Genomic DNA, 14,201 nt, shown 5'->3' with positions numbered 1-14,201 from the left:
GCAATTAAAAGCCTCAAAATGACAAATATGATTAAACAAAAGTGAAAAGCATTTACGTTTGGCTGTACGGGCATTTAACAAAATTTGAATCCACTTTGAAAGGAAGCGAATATAAGACAATTAAGATAAAGCTACCGAAATTTTTTGCGAAGAGAGAAATTTATACTAGATTTAACATTCTGGTACATATTTTTATACCACTGAGGGAAGTGTTTTCCCCATTTTATGTTATCATTTTCGTAAACTCTTACTTAAACTCCTCGATACAATCAACAAATTCGACTTATTCTTTTTTAATTTGACTTTAATTGGAACTCATTATTGACTTAAATTAGAAGACATCATCTGACATAACTAAAAATTCCAAAAAAAAAAAATATGTTTAGAATAATAAAAGAAATAGTTGAGAGGTAATTGCAGAATAGTCTCTCATTCGTAATAATCGTTATTTTAACTTTTTGATTTGCGGAGTTATCACTCAATAATTTTTATTCTATCTGAATTGCAGATTGTTCTCTCAAAATGATAGTCAGTTTTAAAAAGTTGTTAACATTAAAAAGCACCAACATTCAAAACTAAAAAGAAGGATTATTGTGCAATTAATCTGCCGCTTAATTTATGCTTCTTTGTTTGTTCCCGTCTTTCCTATCTTGAGCTTTCATGTTTTGTAGATTAAGCTTCCCTTGTTTGGTCAATTATTTGGTGCTACTTTGTCAAGTCTCGTAATATATTGGCGTTATTTTATGCCTTTTACAACCATTGTGTCATTTTTGCATTAGTTCAATTGTTCTTTATTACTTGAATCTGTTTTAGCTGGCACAAGGAGAAATTCGTCTCCGTTGGCAGCGGATACCGGATGCCTCAAAGTGCACTAGAAGCTAGACAACAACACCACGGGCCAAACGACCAATTTCAGCCTCCGAATCGCCGACACAAAAACCAACATTTGTTCAACCACCCATACCGGCACCTCCCGTTCAACCAGAGGACACTGGGTGGGACTGGGGAAGGTGACAATGTTGGGAATAGACTGAGGATGCTTCCTGTTACTTCAATTGAGGAGATTGATGAAAATGGGAATCGAGTGACCAGCAGTTGGAGTAGAAGTGATAGCAAGCAAAGCGCACGAAGACATACAATGGCAGGTTGGTAAATAAAACCCGGGTCATCATGAAATTTTCTTTTATTTCAAACAAGTGATTACCGGTAATAATACTAAAGTTAATAATCCCCAAGGCACAAGTTTTAAGAATACTGGAAGAAACATAAAAATTTGAACTGACTCTAAACGCAACCAAAAACCAAATAACCCATGTTGAGTGGTCACATGTTTCCTTGAAATTAATATATGACTCACGGTAGCGATACAGGTTTATATATGATTCACGGTAATCATAAAATGTCATGCATGGATTGTCGATGATCAAATGGTAAATATAGTTTTAGCTCAGAATGATTTTGACTTGCCAAGTTCTGATACAAGAAAATAATTGTGAGAAGCAACAATCTGTTTCAAAGCGAGAAACTAGATTCAAAAGCCTCCATGTTTTGCTCTCTCAACTCTCTGTTGGAAATTGCAGATCAATCTGCAAACACCAGTATTGAATTGAGAAAGTTTATTTCTTTTTTTTTTCCATATCAACAACAAAACAGCAAGTACTTCGGAATGCTTCTGAAAAATGTTTAAAAAAAAATTAGTCGACCTATTTTGAGGTACTACCCAGGTTGAGGTCCCAGACGGAAAGTCGATATGTCCAGACCCAGATGAACGCAGGACGGGGGTGTCGTGCGTTCAAATTTACATGGTCTGGAAACAAGGAAAAACGCACGAAAGTCTGGACATGAACGCACGAATAGTCTGGTGAACGCACGAAAGTCTGATCATGAACGCACGAATAGTCTGGTGAACGCACGAAAGTCTGGTGAACGCACGAAAGTCTGGACATGAACGCACGAAAGTCTGGACATGAACGCACGAAAGTCTGGTGAACGCACGAAAGTCTGGACATGAACGCACGAAAGTCTGGACATGAACGCACGAAAGTTTGGTGAACGCACGAAAGTCTGGACATGAACGCACGAAAGTCTGGTGAACGCACGAAAATCTGGACATGAACGCACGAAAGTCTGGACATGAACGCACGAAAGTCTGGTGAACGCACGAAAGTCTGGGCATGAACGCACGAAAGTCTGGTGAACGCACGAAAGTCTGGACATGAACGCACGAAAGTCTGGTGAACGCACGAAAGTCTGGGCATGAACGCACGAAAGTCTGGTGAACGCACGAAAGTCTGGACATGAACGCACGAAAGTCTGGTGAACGCACGAAAGTCTGGACATGAACGCACGAAAGTCTGGTGAACGCACGAAAGTCTGGACATGAACGCACGAAAGTCTGGACATAGGCACTTTCCGTCTGGGACGGTCTGGACATAGGCACTTTCCGTCTGGGACGGTCTGGACATATCGACTTTCCGTCTGGGACCTCAACCTGTGTATGCAAAAATGCGAAAAGTAGCCCCAAGTACATTTATCTATTTTCGATGCCAAGAAAAGCACTTTGAAAAATATACAGAGAACGTTTTTATTCTTCCGTCTCAGTATAATGTATTGTTTTTTGACGTACTCTCAAAAATATTTAGAAAAAATTACCCAGTGATCTCTTTCTGTGGGAGCGGCAGCCAAAAACATGTAAACATAAATTTTTTTTTAAAAAAAATGATTTTTTTTGCCTCAGCTTTTATAAATTGGCCAAAATTTGGTCCCGAGAGTAATACAAAGATTGATTTCGATTCTGAATGGACAATGAAAGTTCATACAAATAATTTTTGTGTTAGATTGAATCAGAAATGACCTTAGCGTGGATGGCAATTATATTCATCCTCGCATCTTATTGTTTATCAGAAAAGTTTTATAAAGTAAAGTCCACTGTGCTTAATTGTTTACTTGCGTGAAAGCAAACAATTTCTTATGACCAGAGTAATTGAAGGGAGGGGTGTATGTATAAGTTTGTTTTGGGAAACAGAAATCATTTGCTTTTCATGTTTATGTGAAAAGCTTCGCTTAGATTTCCGTAATTAAAGCCTGGCATGAAAAATTTTTGATAGCTTAGCAAAGCTTCTTTGGGCCACATTTTTCCCTATCTTTTTAAAACAGAAACGTCTTTTGTCGAATTTCACTGTTCAGGATCATACGTTCATGAAGTATACTATTGCCGTGTTGTATTGAAGGTTAGAATGTTTATTCTGGAAAAAACATAAGTGACTGCACAGAATAACAAAAATGTAGTAGATTTTTTTGCTACAACAAGTTTTAGCATGAAAACAGCTTTTTTTCATGAAAAACAGCACAAAATAAGTTTCTTTAGTCCAGCTTGATTAATTTTACCGAAAGTACAGACGCAAACACCACTAACACGATCTTTTAAGACTCAAAATAGGACTTTCTCTTCTTCAAATTTCGTTGAGAGTGCTATGTAATTGAAATTTTACCGTTTCTTGTTAAATTCATTCGTTGGTAATCAAGAACGCAGCATCTATTTTTGAGTTTTTAACTAACAAAATCTCAAAATCTAGAACATTCGAATAATTAAGTGTTCCTAATGGACAAACAACATTAGCAGGGATAGTTATGAATCAACCTTGGACTGATATAATCCAAAAATATTTCAGATTGTAATCAGTCGGTCTTTTTTATAAAAATTTGATCTCTTCTACATTAATTAAATAACAGAACATTCCAAACCAAAACTCACTAATGATAGGTCCAATTGGATTCCTAAATAGCTCCAAATTGTTGTATCTAGACGATTACTTGAAAATTTAAGGTTGTTTTGACTTTTAAAATTATTCGATTTATAAATAAATAATGACTTATTGAACTTGGCCTCTATTTTTCTCTTAATTTGGTCAACTTGTAGCTTAATGTCAGGAATGAAAGAATGCTTCTTTCTTTCTTTTGAGATCAATTTCAATCTTTTTTGAGGTTTTACGCCTTAAGTTATGGTTTTCTGGCTTTGATATTACTAGAATTCACTTATTTTTAAAATTTTTAGGTATTTGCCCATTTTTCACGTTTTCTAGCTTTGTCACATTATCACATTATTGCCAGATCGTATATCAGATTATTGGTTTTCAAAAAAAGCACAATTGATGATAAAAAATCCTGGACGACATAGATTATGAGTTTAACGGCTTCGTTACTACTTTCTCGAAGAATTTAATTGAATTTTTTAAATTTTGTCTTTAACTGTCCTTTTTACCTTGTCTTTTTAGTCGTATGAAAATTCCAGTACAATGACCTGGTTTCATTGGCTTTTCTTGGAAAAATAAATGATCCGATATTCTGATATTAGTAGATAGCAGATGGCTTTCATGACTCTGAAAACAATTGTTTTACAAATTGAAAAAAAAACACTTTTTAACTTCGCAAATTTGCTCCTTTTATTGTCTCTTTGTTATCTAGTTTCAATAAGCACAAGCCAATTATACATTATTGTTGTCAAAGGAAAGTCTGAAAAGGGATTGTTGCCACAAAATCTAAAATTTTTAAAGAATTTGTTGACTTTACTGGCTTCGACACGGAAAAAAGTAAATTAATTTGTTGATTTTTGTCTTCTTTGACGTTCTTTTTGTAGACGTAAGACATATTCTGGGTAATTTTAATTCTTAGGGGCTTGCTTTGGAGGAATAAATGGACCTATTTAATTATTTCTGTCTGTAATTAATGGCGTTCATCTCTTGGGATGTATTGTTTTCGAAATAGAATTAAAGTGTTACTTAATTTTGCATATTTGCATATTTCTTTTCATTTTCATCTGCTTGTTACATAGCTTCATTAAAGAAAAGTTACATAATACCTTATTGGTGCTTGCAGAAAGTGCAGTCGAACATTTTTTGATGGCCATAGTATAGCTTCACGGTTTCGAAAGCATTTTCTGCCAAGTTTTAACTGACTTTTTGTTTGTTGTCTATTTGTTGCTATTTTGTAACCGGATAAAAAATTGAACGCCGGAAGTTCATAATTCCTTCCATAGAAATATTGGTATTTGTACACCTATGGGGTATTATAGTTGATTTCTAATGATTTCATTACCTTGAAATTAATTGTTTTAAAAAAAATTAAGCGAACTTTACAATTTTACTGTTTTTGTTCTTCATTGTCTTACTGTTACCCAGCCTTTTTCTTGAGTGGTGTCATATATTTTATGGTGAATTAAAAGTTATTTTGTTTAATATCAGTTTTATCTGACGCTATTTTGACTTTGTTATTAAGTTTTGTTAATTAAAACGAACATGAAGTTTTTGATGTAATTAATTTCTGTAGTTATTATTTGATTTTGCTGTTCGGCTTAACTCGCTTTCTGAATATTTGCACATCTCATCAATCTTATGAGCCATTATTCACTCCACCACTGAGTTATTTGCTTTGGAGGCTATTTTTTTCATACACCAGTTTCAAAAAAATACTTGAATTTGGGTTTTTCTATGTTCCTCGTTTGGTAGACGATCATGCCGAAATTGTGCATGAACGGGGTCGGAACCTTATGTGCAGTTGCACATTATTGCACATAACCGAGTCGCATTGTTTCACTTTCATTTAAAGTAAAAGAAGTGGGTGTGTTTTGTATTAAAAAAGAAATGTTTTAAAAGAAAAAAACTACTTCAAGAAATAAAACATATTTTCCGTTAGTTAATGGTTCAGGTTGAATAAGAACGAATAGCACTTCAAAGAACTAACAAATCTACCACAATTCAATCAAAAGTAATTAATCGAGAAAAATATAGAAAGGCGGAGAAAATTTTTTATTTCTGAGCTCTTCTCCGTTCTTTTCCGCTGGTCTCAGTTAAATTTCTACAAAATCGATTGAAATTATTTAAATACAGAAATTAGCACTTTGAGTTGGAAATACTTGAAAATACAAAAAGTGAGATATTCACAGCTAGGGAAGTATAAATTTCTCACTTTAATATTTTTCGTAGGTTTGTCACCTAACTATTGAAAAAACGTTTTTAATGTAAAAATTTTCCATTGGTTTCTTTCAAATGGCACAGATTTTTCAAAAAATGGGGATACGGAGTAAGGACAAACTAAAAACTAACTCCTTGCAAAAAATTTTAGTTTGTCACACCTAAAATTATTTTTGATCACTTCTATTTAATCTGTAACGTTATTTGGAAGTGAGTAAAAAGAGATTGCAAAAACAAATTCTCCGGAATCCGTTTGTTTATTTGAATAATCTAGTGAGAAAGAGAGAAAGAGAAAGAGAGAGAGAGAGAGATAAAAAGTGATTGGAGTGATACGTTTAGCAAAGTACTCTTTTTTATTTTTCAGCTACATTCTTTTTCGCAATTGGTAGCTCTTACTGAACTTATTAATTTGAGAAAAACTGTTTTATAGTATAAAATTGATGACAATGAGTGAGGTTTTGCATCAGGTATGGTAATATCAAGTTGATCATTCTTCTTTCTTATCTTATTTTAGTATATAAGAATAGTACACAAGGTTGCTCCAGAATAGTTGATCTAAACAACTTACCTGAAAGTTCGTAGAGCGGAAAAATTTCCAATTAATATTCAAAATAAAATTTTGTCAAACATGGGACGTATGTTGGAATCTTCCGTGCATCGCAAAATTGAACATGAGTCATCTTGTTGATTCCATGCCAGATTTTTGAGACCCAATTATTTCCCTTAACCTTGTCAGAAGAGCCATTGGGAGTCAATGTGAGAACAACCAAATTATTGATTTTACGTCAAATAAGTTTAATATTAGCTTTGTGAATTCAGCTTGATTTAAATTCAATTGAAACGAAATTCTATTTGCTTATCTTCTTATATATAGCGCTATCTTCGTATTAAGAAGGTTTATTTGTTTATTGCGAAGTATTTTTTAAAATTTTATTGAAAGGAAACCATTTAGAACGCGTTTAAAATTATAGTTAGAGTGCAATTCGCGTGCACAAGTTATTCATCTACTGAATGCTTTTCAGTATCAGAGAATTGTTACTCCTTTTTTTTCCTTTTTCTTTTTCTGTATGAGCTGTTTTCTTCTAAAGTACTGCTGATTGTTTAGGTGGCAAACTACACTTTTGAAGTTTTCAAATGTTCCCCAAGAAGTTTGTAGTTTTACTAACCTAATTTTTGAGGAGAACAATTGAGCGTCTAAAATGATTACGACAGCTCTCATACATCCTGGGTAAATAGCAGCTATTTATTGTATAGTTATTTTGGCGATTTTTGTTACTGTATATTTCTAGTAGTTAAAGTTTGCTTGAAAATATCCCTTCGAGGGAGATCAATCCTCACAAAATACAATGCGCGAATTGCAGTTGCCATTTTACTCATAACTGAATTCAGGTGATTTCCAAACGATAAGTTTGCATAAATTTGTATACCAAGGTAACGGCAGCTTGGATCGGGTTTTATAAGTTCGCCATTAAAAAAACAATATTTGGTTTTATTCGGGATCTGACCTGTCCTATATATAAGGGAGTTATAAGCAGATGCACCCATGTTTGAGGTCTTAAATTGTTTGCAAAAAAAACAAAACTTCGAGCGCAGGATGACGTGGACATGGTCTAATCCTAGGTCATTTTGAACTGGCATATCAACTTGGATAACATACACTAAATGACTGATATTTTAGTGATCCACCGTACAACTCCTAACCGAGAAATGTTCCTGGGTAACGAATCATCTTCACCCAGTTATATATACACCGAGGGACTATCGCCCTCCCCGCACCCCGTCCAAGAAAGTTACCCAACTTCACAACAACTCCTGGGCGTCAGAAAAGCTCAGCAGCCTCCAGTCAAAAACCGAGAGGCAATCACGGATTGTCTACAAGCAGGAGTCAAGGGACAAAATGATAATTTGGTGAAAGAAGGGGGTGAAGTGGAAGGTGGTGTTTTAAGGATTCCCCCGCTCCACCCACGGAGAGGATCCACCTTTGCCACCTCCAGACACAGCACCCTAATCCAACTGTATCACAATAAAAGTGATTCCACTTTCAACAGAAGTCACACTTCAGGTAAAAAAGGAGTGAATATAAACAGCCGATATGCATGAAACAAAGTTTTCGAATCTCTTCTTTTTCCCCTGGTGTTTTATGCCCCCATCTTAAAAATTATGTATTAATTGATAGCAGGCTACAATGGAAAAACAAGTTATATGCAAAAGTTATACGCCTAAGCTTGGGGGGCATAGAATCGATTCCTATTTGCTTTGAGACTCATTTAGAGTGTTAACATCAACTTAACATCTCTATTTGAAAGTAATTGTGAGTTGCATGGAGCACTTTTTTAGATGAAAATTCTTGATAAATTTTTTGCTTAGTAGAGAACTTATTTATAGTGATATAATCAATTTAGCTTCTCCGTTTGAACTTAACTTAGTGTGTGCATGTTTCTCTGAGTTCTCAATTCAACCTGTAGACTTCCATAACTCCTCTTGAGTTTTTGCATGTTCTCTAACTTTTTCACAGAAACCATAGAAGCTCAACAAATTGAATTGATGCCACATAACAATCGACATATTCATTTTGAGAACCACCCTGACCATAAAATGGTCGGAACCAGCTTTGGAGAGATTTTTGAAGACTTGAGTCAATTAAAAACACCATCAAGTGCTTTCCAAACACCACGTGAAGGAATCGGCTGGTCTCTAAAACTGCGGAGGTCCAAAAGTAGCTCTCTTGCGACAAAATTAACAGACAGACCTGATACTACTGGACGATTAGGCAGAAGGTCCAATCTCAGTTCTGGTTCCCCATTATAGGTTGTCGATCCTTTGTCAGCAAACATTTTTGCGTGTTTTTGAACTACAGAAATTGATGGACTTTGCCAAGGCAAGAAAAATCTTTAAAATGCTGACAGAATCATAAGATCGCTTAAAACAACCAAAATCACACCTAAACAATTTTTCGTGAAATATTTTTAATGAACTTTCTTTCTTGAAACACACTCAAAGATCTAGAAGGTTCTTATAACGACGTCGCATCAAGAGTCTGATAGGGAACAGACCATTCGATATCTAATTCGAGGAATAGTTCTTTTAATATCAAAATTTGGGAACCTCGTTTCATTGTTTTTTCATTCGCAGCTGAAAAATTAAAACAAAATTATGATACGGGGAAACAGAAAACAATATCAGACGTTTCACTACTGGCTTCCCGATTCCAATATCCGATTCCGATTCTGATTCCGATTCGTCGTCAGAGGACGAGAGGGAATTCCACAGACACAGACCTCTTTTGTCTTTTCGTGAGAGTTCCAGAAACACGAAACGTAGGAAGACTGTTCACACCTTTGAAGGGAGGTTGAATGAACTGCTGATTGTGTCTGGAAAAGGAGAGGGGAGTCCAGTGACAAGAACCCGCAGATCATTGACAGCTCGTTCTGTGTCTTCAAAAGCTTATCAAGGTTGGTCAATTATAAAAGTAGAATAAACGGGATCATAACAAAGAACTTAATAAAAGTAGCAGAAAATGACAAAGAAAAACACAGCGGCCAGAATTCAGATCGAGCCGCTGAATTTTTTTTGCTGAGTTCTTGATTTTTCCTCATTTAAATTTCAAATGACTTTTGTAGAATAATTAGTTGTTAAAAAAGTCTGTGATTTTTAGTTGCCAGACAAAGAAAAAATGATGAACAAAACTGTTTCTAAAAACTGAGTTCTGTCAACACAAATGAGCTACAGTTTATATTTTGTTAACTGCTAGGTTACCCTGGTGATTGATAAATTTAAAATCTTGCAAGAATCTTGCAAGAAATCTTGCAAGGGAATGCATAGTTCTTCCATTTTGCTTGCAAGATTCTTGCAAGAATTGAATCCATCTTGCAAGATTCTTGCAAGATTTAAAATCTATCTTGCAAGAATCTTGCAAGATTTTGAGTTTACATTTACCTTTTTGTCCTGGTTACCTGGCTGCTTTTTTGCTGTTGGTTAAGCTGAAATAGTTAAAAAAACTGTCGGAAAATCTTCTGAAGTCAAGTTAAAACCTGACTTTTTGAGATTTTCCAGTATGATCTTTGTGGTTGTTATTGGCATTTCGCGTAGTTACCAGAAAGAATGCCAAATATTTTTTACAGAACAGAAAATTTTGTAATTATTGTTATTTTTACCTCAGGAACTGTGACATCCAAACTTTTACGGGGACAATAGTTTCGATACGTACTTAGATACAATAAGAAAAAGACATCAAAAATAGCGTTATTTTCTAACATTTTGATACTTACCAATTTAGAATTAGACGGCGATCATCAAACTCAGGTCACTGATCATCGCTGAGCAAGATCCATGCAAAATTGTAAAGCCGGCACCACTAAAAAGATGCTGATTTTAATTCATATCTGTCAAATGGCTCGCTATGATTAGAAAAAATAATTTGTTTCATAGTTTTGAGAAACAATGAACAAAACGGACAAGAATTTTTTTTCAAACTGAGATTTCATCCTATCTGTTTTTGCTCCAAGGCAGTAATTTTCAATTAGTTTTGATTTGCAAGTTTAGTCTCAAGTCCCCTTTTTAGAAAAAAAGGGGACTTGAGAATGAATTAATTCCTTTTAGTGATGATAAGTGCCATATTATCTAAATAAATGAAGAAAAAAAGAAAATAAGGAAACATGGAGCACATAGGAAATTGAAAACTACAAAAGGATTTCAAACTAGCTGTTCAAACTCCTTCGAAAAAGCCTATTGCAGGTCCCTCAAATATGCACGACCATGCAAATGTGGATTCAATCATTACTATAATATAAAAAAGACAACAAATCAAGTTTTTTGGTTATCTAAGTATACAGCGAAAACTTGATACAGATAATCCTGTAGATCTTTTTTGTTAGTTTGCTTAAGTCTTTGGTAATCAGACACTTATTCTGTGAGATAATTGTACACGTGCAGTATTTTGGTTCTCAAACACTTTACGAAGTTTGTTGAAGATCGGTGTTAGAATATCGATCAAACTATAGACTTGAACTTAGTGAGAATTAGAAAGAAAGTTTAACTTACCAGGTTACAAAGACAAGAGCAAACTGATTTTTGATCACAAAATTTATATATATATATATATATATATATATATATATATATATATATGAATCGTCAAGAAATGGTGCTTAGAATCAATATTCGGTTTAAAATGGTGAATCTAGATAACTAATTTTAAAGTAAAATTATTTGATGTAAAATCTTCCCAGCGTGTATAGAATGATTACAAAATCCCCGGAAAAGTGAACGAATTCTTAGAAAAATGTAAAAGCATACCATCTATGGTACTCCCTGCGACTGATTTCTGAGAAATTTGCAGAAGTACACCATTTTGGGTAAACCTTGCGACACTCACTGTAAATCTTGGTGCTAAGATTAGTTTTGTATCTTGACTTTCGCGCACTGATACTGGGTATATATACAGCTGATTTTTGAGCCTTTTTTAATCCCCAAAATCAAATCAACATCTTGATCTAATTAACAGATCTCTCCTGTAAATCTCTAAATTCTACTGTAAAATATCATTCTTGTTATTCTCTCATTTTGAGAAATTATTTTTTTGACTGAGTCAAAAAAGCTTTTTATTCCGCTTGCGAAAACCCATAACCCAACAGGTTATGGGCCCAGCAATTTTCTAAGTCTTAAAACTGATTTCTAAAACGAAACTAATTTGTTGTTGAGAGTCATAATCCTTTTCTGCTTAGTACCTTTTCTTTTCACAACTGTTTTGCATGCTCAAAATACAATGGATCAACAGAATGTGAAGCTGCTGACCTACACAGGAAAGGCACAGTACTTTCCAATCTGAAACACAAGATTTGTGGCAATGATGCAGACGATGGGACTCTACAAATCACTACTTGGGACAGAGGAGCAAACCAATGAGCCTGCACCACTAGCCAATGGGGCGAGTAATGATGAAAAGAAGATCCACAAGGTGCTGAAGGATGCATATGAGAAGGAAGTTGCAGACGTCAAGGAGAAACGGAACAATAAGTGATGCCATCTCATCTGGCACTGACTCTAAATGCAAAAATCCCCATGCTGATGAGACATGACTGTGTGGGAGATGACGGCATCGGAGATGGAGCAAAGGCCTGGAAGCTTTTGCAAGAGAGATTTCAGAGTGTGGAGACGCCGACATTGGTGACTTTGGTGGCACAGCTTGCTCGACTGCAGTTCGAGGATGCTGAGGATTTGGATAGCTTCTTCATCAGAGGACAGGTGTCGCTCACAAGTCTACAAGGAGCAGGGTAAGAAGTCTCAGAGACCCTCTTCAACGCCTTGGTCCTCAATGGTCTGCCAATGAGGTATGGAAGTTTTGTTATACAGGAAAACTTTAACCCGGCAACGAACTTCACAGAGTTGAGAAAAGGGCTGCAGAACTTCCATGAGAGCACAGCACAGAGGCACAAGGGACAAAGTGGTTCAGTGGCACTGGCAGTGAAGCGTGACTCCAAAAAGGGATCCAATAAAGGAAACTGCTCTTTATGTGGGATCTCTGGACTCTTTGCTAGGGACTGCAGGAGGAAGGAGATAGCACAATGCAGCAAGTGTGGTGAGAAAGGTCACCTAGACAGGGCATGCAAGAGACAGAGACATGGAGGCAAACTTGAGTCAGAGGCAATGGGTCCAACATTGGCTTCACCAGACGGGGAATACTGGGCAGCTCTTACCCAGAGGAAGACAGCAGGCATGCTAGTGGACAGTGGTTGTACAGATCACATAGTGACGAACATCGATACGTTCCTGGACTTTGTGCCCATTCAATCAGTGGTCAGATATCCCAACGGAGAGGCCTCCAGAGTGGTGGGCAGAGGCTGTGTGAGGATCAGCATACCCTCAATCAAAGGGGAATTCTAATGCGAACTCAAAAATTTTTTCTGTGTGCCGGACTATTCTTCAAACCTCTTATCATTCTCAAGAAACACGGAGTGGGGACATCGCTTCACTTTCGAGAAAAGAAATAGGTGCATGAAACGCCAGAAGGGAACTCGGGTAAAACTAACACAAGAAAATAATTTGTTTTACTTACCCTGCAGCGTTCTAGAATTCAAGATGAGTTCTAATGGCGTGAAACTTGACAGTGCAAGGAGGTGGCACAGACAATTGGGTCATTTGAATCAAGCAAATGTGGCCAGGAATGCACCAGAGACACTGTGGGAACTCTATGATGTATGCAATCTGTGCGCATTGGCCAAGATTACAAAGACTCCAGTACCAAGAGTGGCAGAGACCCAAGCCAAAGAGAAGCTGGAGAGAGTGTTCACAGACGTGATGGTACTTTTCAGAGTACTTGTCAGGGTTCAATTTCTGCATTGTGCTTGCATATCAGTACACGAAGTTTGTGTTTATGTAATTGCTTGAGACAAAGAGTGAAGCACTAGCCAGCCTGATGAAGTTTGCTCTCAGTGTGGGGACGCCCAAGAAGCTGAGACAAGACAATGCGAATGAGTTTCTCGCAGAGCAGTTCATGATGTACTGTTTAGATACAGGCATTGTACAGGAAGAGACCATACCAGAGACGCCACAACAGAAAGGGTTAGCTGAAAGCTGCAACAGGACACTGCTGGAGATGGCAAGATGCTTGCTCATTAAACTCGGGTCTTCCCAAGATGATGTGGCGAGCAGCAATTCTCCACACAACAAGAATCCGTAACTTGGTTGTTAGACAAGGAGAAGAAAAATGCCCAGCAGAGTTGATGCGAGGTATAAAACCTAAGCTTTGAATTAGTAAATTATCTATTTGTGGTCGCACAGTCTTCATGAGGAAGAGGGACAGAGATATCAGCAAAATTGAAACCACGGCACGCACTGGAAGGAAAGTTTGTGGGTTACACTGAAGGAGACAACAGATCCCTGGTGAATGTACCCAACACACGAAAAGTGGTGGCAGTTCGAGATGTGATCATCAAGGAGTCCGAAGTGGGCTCAATCCATGTCAACACAGAGACGCCCGACCTACTAGATGAGGGGTCACAGCAACTGGGGATCTGGCACCCAGATGATGGTCATCAGGACGATGGAGACAAACAGGAGCAGGGCACATCTACTGCAATAAAGGAGGAGTGGCATGACGCAGAGAGCGTGAACTCTAAAGAAATGACACCGAGACTAGATGCCTCGGATGTTGAGGAAACAGCACTAGATGAAGAATGTACTGCAACAAGAGGGAGTCTCAGAGACTCGGAGTCACTGGAAGACAGTGACACA

General features: G+C 36.7%; 1 protein-coding gene across 1 annotated transcript in view; it reads left to right on the top strand.

Annotated features, from left to right (window-relative positions):
• LOC142344019 (uncharacterized) overlaps positions 1-14,201 on the top strand; it is a 60,578-nt gene that overhangs the window by 24,199 nt on the left and 22,178 nt on the right. The window contains exons 4-7 of the mRNA XM_075395464.1: positions 814-1,145; positions 7,648-8,031; positions 8,485-8,746; positions 9,153-9,421. Coding sequence (XP_075251579.1) covers positions 814-1,145; positions 7,648-8,031; positions 8,485-8,746; positions 9,153-9,421 — 1,247 coding nt within the window. The remainder of the gene's footprint in view (positions 1-813; positions 1,146-7,647; positions 8,032-8,484; positions 8,747-9,152; positions 9,422-14,201) is intronic.

This window comes from Convolutriloba macropyga, chromosome 8 (assembly GCF_964194025.1).
Source record: "Convolutriloba macropyga chromosome 8, txConMacr16.3, whole genome shotgun sequence".
In the NCBI taxonomy this organism is placed as follows: domain Eukaryota; kingdom Metazoa; phylum Xenacoelomorpha; order Acoela; family Convolutidae; genus Convolutriloba; species Convolutriloba macropyga.
This window is presented reverse-complemented; position numbering and strand designations above follow the sequence as displayed.